At 56.5% G+C, this 3,245-nt stretch overlaps 1 protein-coding gene across 1 annotated transcript in view; it reads right to left on the bottom strand.

The window, feature by feature from the left end:
• Positions 1-3,245, bottom strand: part of LOC107096646 (glutamine-rich protein 2-like) — an 11,290-nt gene that overhangs the window by 2,191 nt on the left and 5,854 nt on the right. The window contains exons 2-9 of the mRNA XM_015393400.1: positions 3,074-3,151; positions 2,747-2,950; positions 1,715-2,251; positions 1,557-1,648; positions 1,358-1,454; positions 1,033-1,278; positions 833-955; positions 695-763 (exon numbers count right to left, since the gene is read on the bottom strand). Of these exons, the coding sequence (XP_015248886.1) occupies positions 695-763; positions 833-955; positions 1,033-1,278; positions 1,358-1,454; positions 1,557-1,648; positions 1,715-2,251; positions 2,747-2,950; positions 3,074-3,151 (1,446 nt within the window). The remainder of the gene's footprint in view (positions 1-694; positions 764-832; positions 956-1,032; positions 1,279-1,357; positions 1,455-1,556; positions 1,649-1,714; positions 2,252-2,746; positions 2,951-3,073; positions 3,152-3,245) is intronic.

Below are 3,245 nucleotides of genomic sequence, written 5' to 3'. Positions count from 1 at the left end.
ATTTGTCATTTTGTTTACACAAGTGTAAAACAAAACGGAATTTCATTCAGAAATTTGGAGAGAGATTCTGCTCCTTCCTTAAAGGATGGTCATCCCAGCCCAACTTGAAGACATCCAAATCTGCTTGCAGACGTGGGAGAAAAACATGTCGATCATGGGGGCTCCTCTTCCCTCTATTAAAGACATTTCATCCCAGCGCTGCGTGTCCCGAGCCCGTGACATCATCAATGACCCCTCACCCCCCCACCATGGACTGTTCTCCCTGCTGCTTCACAGCATTCAATGCAGGACCAGCAGGTTCTGCAGCAGCTTCTTCCCCACCGCCATCACACTGATGAACTGATGGAACTCTGCATCACACTGATGACACCAAACCAGCAATACTGCAGATTTATACCATAAATATTAATACTCTGAACTTTTTCACCTAGACTCTTTACATTTGATCACTGCTGCACTTTAATGGAAATGTTGTAGCTGTAATAAACTAAATGTGGTTTTGTAAACACTCAGGGAGGCGCAGGTGAACCTGCTCACTCCTGCTTCCTGCCACTGGTACCGGTTCCTTCCTGCTTCCTGTCACTGGTATCGGTTCCTTCCTGCTTCCTGCCACTGGTACCGGTTCCTTCCTGCTTCCTGCCACTGGTACCGGTTCCTTCCTGCTTCCTCTCATCATCTGAGGAAGGAGACTCACCATTTGGCTCTCCAGCAGCTCCCTGTCAGCCTTCTTCTCCTGCAGCTCCTCGGCCTTCCTGTGGAGCTCCTGTGGACGGTTGTCATGGAAGTCAGGCAGCGACCTTCCAGCCAATCAGAAGAGCAGCTGCAGCCGTACCTGGACGTGTCCCGCCTCCTGCCTGATGTCCTCCTGGAGGCTCCTGGTGGTCTTCTGCAGCTCTTCACAGTCAGTCTGAAGCTTGACGATGGCCGACACAAAGTGCTGGAACTCCTCCTCCCTCTGCCAGACACACAAATGAGTGGAAGGTCTAACATGAGGTGCTGGTGGACCTGGTGGACCCGGGGGACCTGACTGACTCGGCGGGGCTCCCTGTCCTCCACCCGTCCTGCTTGGCGTCCATCCTGCTGCTGGAGCAGAGCGTCCACCGTGTCCTGCAGCTGCTCATGGCGCTGCAGCAGAAGTCCGAGCTTCCTGCCAACGGTAGCACAGCTGGACCTCAAAGCGGACCTCCAGGTGCTCTCACTGAGCTCCAGGTCCCGCTCGTCCTCCTGGTGGCTGCTGGACTGCATCATGTCCTCCATGGCGCCCCGCAGCTCATCCAGCTGAGGTCAGAGGGAGGAGACCAGATGTTAGAGCAGCTTGGTGAGTCCAGACCTGCAGCCGTGGGGGACCAGAGTGGACCTGCTCCTGCAGATGCTGGTCTGCAGCCTTCTCCTCCCTCTCAGCCTGTTTCTCCTTCAGATGATCCAGGTCTTTCTCCACCTTGAACAGGAAGTTCCTGCACAGCAGAGGAGGAAACATGAGAAGGTCTCTGGACCACCCAGGGTCAGGTCAGAGATTCAGGGTCTGCAGCAGATCTTCAGGATGCGTCTGTCTTTACCTGATGTAGGAGACATGCTTCCAGAGCACCTGGGCAGCGTCTCCCTTTGCCGCCACCTCCTGGCTGCTTGGATCGTCCTCCAGAGCTCCCAGCTACACAGAGACACGTCAGAACCAGAACCAGAAGAAAGAGCTGATGAGCAGAGCTTTGTTCCTCACCTTCTGCGGGTCGATCATCAGGCTCTCCGTGGAGGCGCTGTCCTGCTGCTGCTCCTCCGTCAGCTGGTTGGAGGCGCCCTGAGGAGCTGAGAGGAGAAGCAGATGTTCAGGATCTGGAGAACCGATCGCTCCGGTCCCACCTCTGAAGGCCCTGCTCTGTTCTAGAAGCTCCTGGCGTTCTTCCACGACCCTGATGTTCCCCACCGCCTCCGTCGTCTCCTGGTTCTGATCCAGATCTCCGGCTTCCTGAGGCCGAGTCGGCTCAGCGGGACTGGGAGCTGAGGTTCTGCTCAGGTCGCTGCTGACCTCAGGAGGAGTGACGTCAGCAGGTCCGGATCCAGAAGTTTGACCTTCAGGACCTTCTGCATCAGAACCTGGTAAGGCGGACTGGGCCTCATCATCCAGTCCTGGGTCTGCGGTTCTGTCGGAGCCTCTGCGGCTCCCTCCACCCTCTGACCCGGCTCCTGAGGGGGCAGGGTGAGCAGGTCCGGCCCGTTCCATGGAGGTGGGTCCATCAGAACCCGCTGAGGCGCCAAGCTGCAGGAAGCACAGAACCGAAGGTTAGTTCTAACATGATCCATCTGGGTCCGCCCCCACCGGGAGCTGATTGGACGAAACAACAGCCAGTCCCCGCCTCCAGTTTGGTTTCAGACAATCAGGTGGAGGAGGTTTCAGAGACGGATCCTTGATTCTGACCAACCAGGTGTGAGGGCAGCAGCTAAGCTCCGCCCTCCTGGTTGCCATGGTTACTCCGGTTCTATTTGGGCTCGGTACCGTCTCAGCCATACTGCGATGTGATTGGCTGACCCGTTTCGGCTGAAGCGGAGCGGGCTGGAGGTCCAGGTCCTGTAACCAGCCAGAACCTCCACCCAGACAGCTTACAGTGGCCTAGTCAAAGTCCAGAGCTACTGGGAAGGTGTGGAAAGGAAAAGCTGACATCAGAGGAAGTGGATGAATTCAGGATCCGCTGCTGCTGCTGAGGAGGATGATGATGATCTGTTGGTGGATCCCTGAACCCAGTCTCCTCCTTACCTGCTGAGGCTTCAGGTCCTCCAGATGTGCCTGAGCCGATCTCCAGGTCTCCGGGTTCTTCTGGAAGTTCTCCTCCAGGAAGTTCTCCTCCAGGAAGTTCTCCTTCGGGAAGTTCTCCCTCAGGAAGTTCTCCTTCGGGAAGTTCTCCTTCAGTAAGTTCTCCTTCGGGAAGTTCTCCTTCAGGAAGTTCTCTTTTAGGAAGTTCTGTTGGAACCAGACGACATGGACATGAGGAGTCATTCTGCACCGCGGCTCTGCAGCTCCGCTGCTTCCTGCTGACTGACCCACAGCGCCCCCACAGGACAGACAGAGGCAGCGCACACTCACCACTTCCTTCTCCAGCTCGTCCACACGGTGGCAGGACCGCTTCACCTCCGCCAAAATCTCTGGCTGCTGGGCTGCAGCCTGAGCAGAGAAGAAAACAGAAATTCAGGGCTGTGTCCGACCTGCCATTACCCTTCCGATCACGATCCGCCCCGGGATCACGATCCGCCCCGGG

This window comes from Cyprinodon variegatus, unplaced genomic scaffold, assembly GCF_000732505.1.
Source record: "Cyprinodon variegatus isolate N-32 unplaced genomic scaffold, C_variegatus-1.0 Scaffold24, whole genome shotgun sequence".
NCBI lineage: Eukaryota > Metazoa > Chordata > Actinopteri > Cyprinodontiformes > Cyprinodontidae > Cyprinodon > Cyprinodon variegatus.
This window is presented reverse-complemented; position numbering and strand designations above follow the sequence as displayed.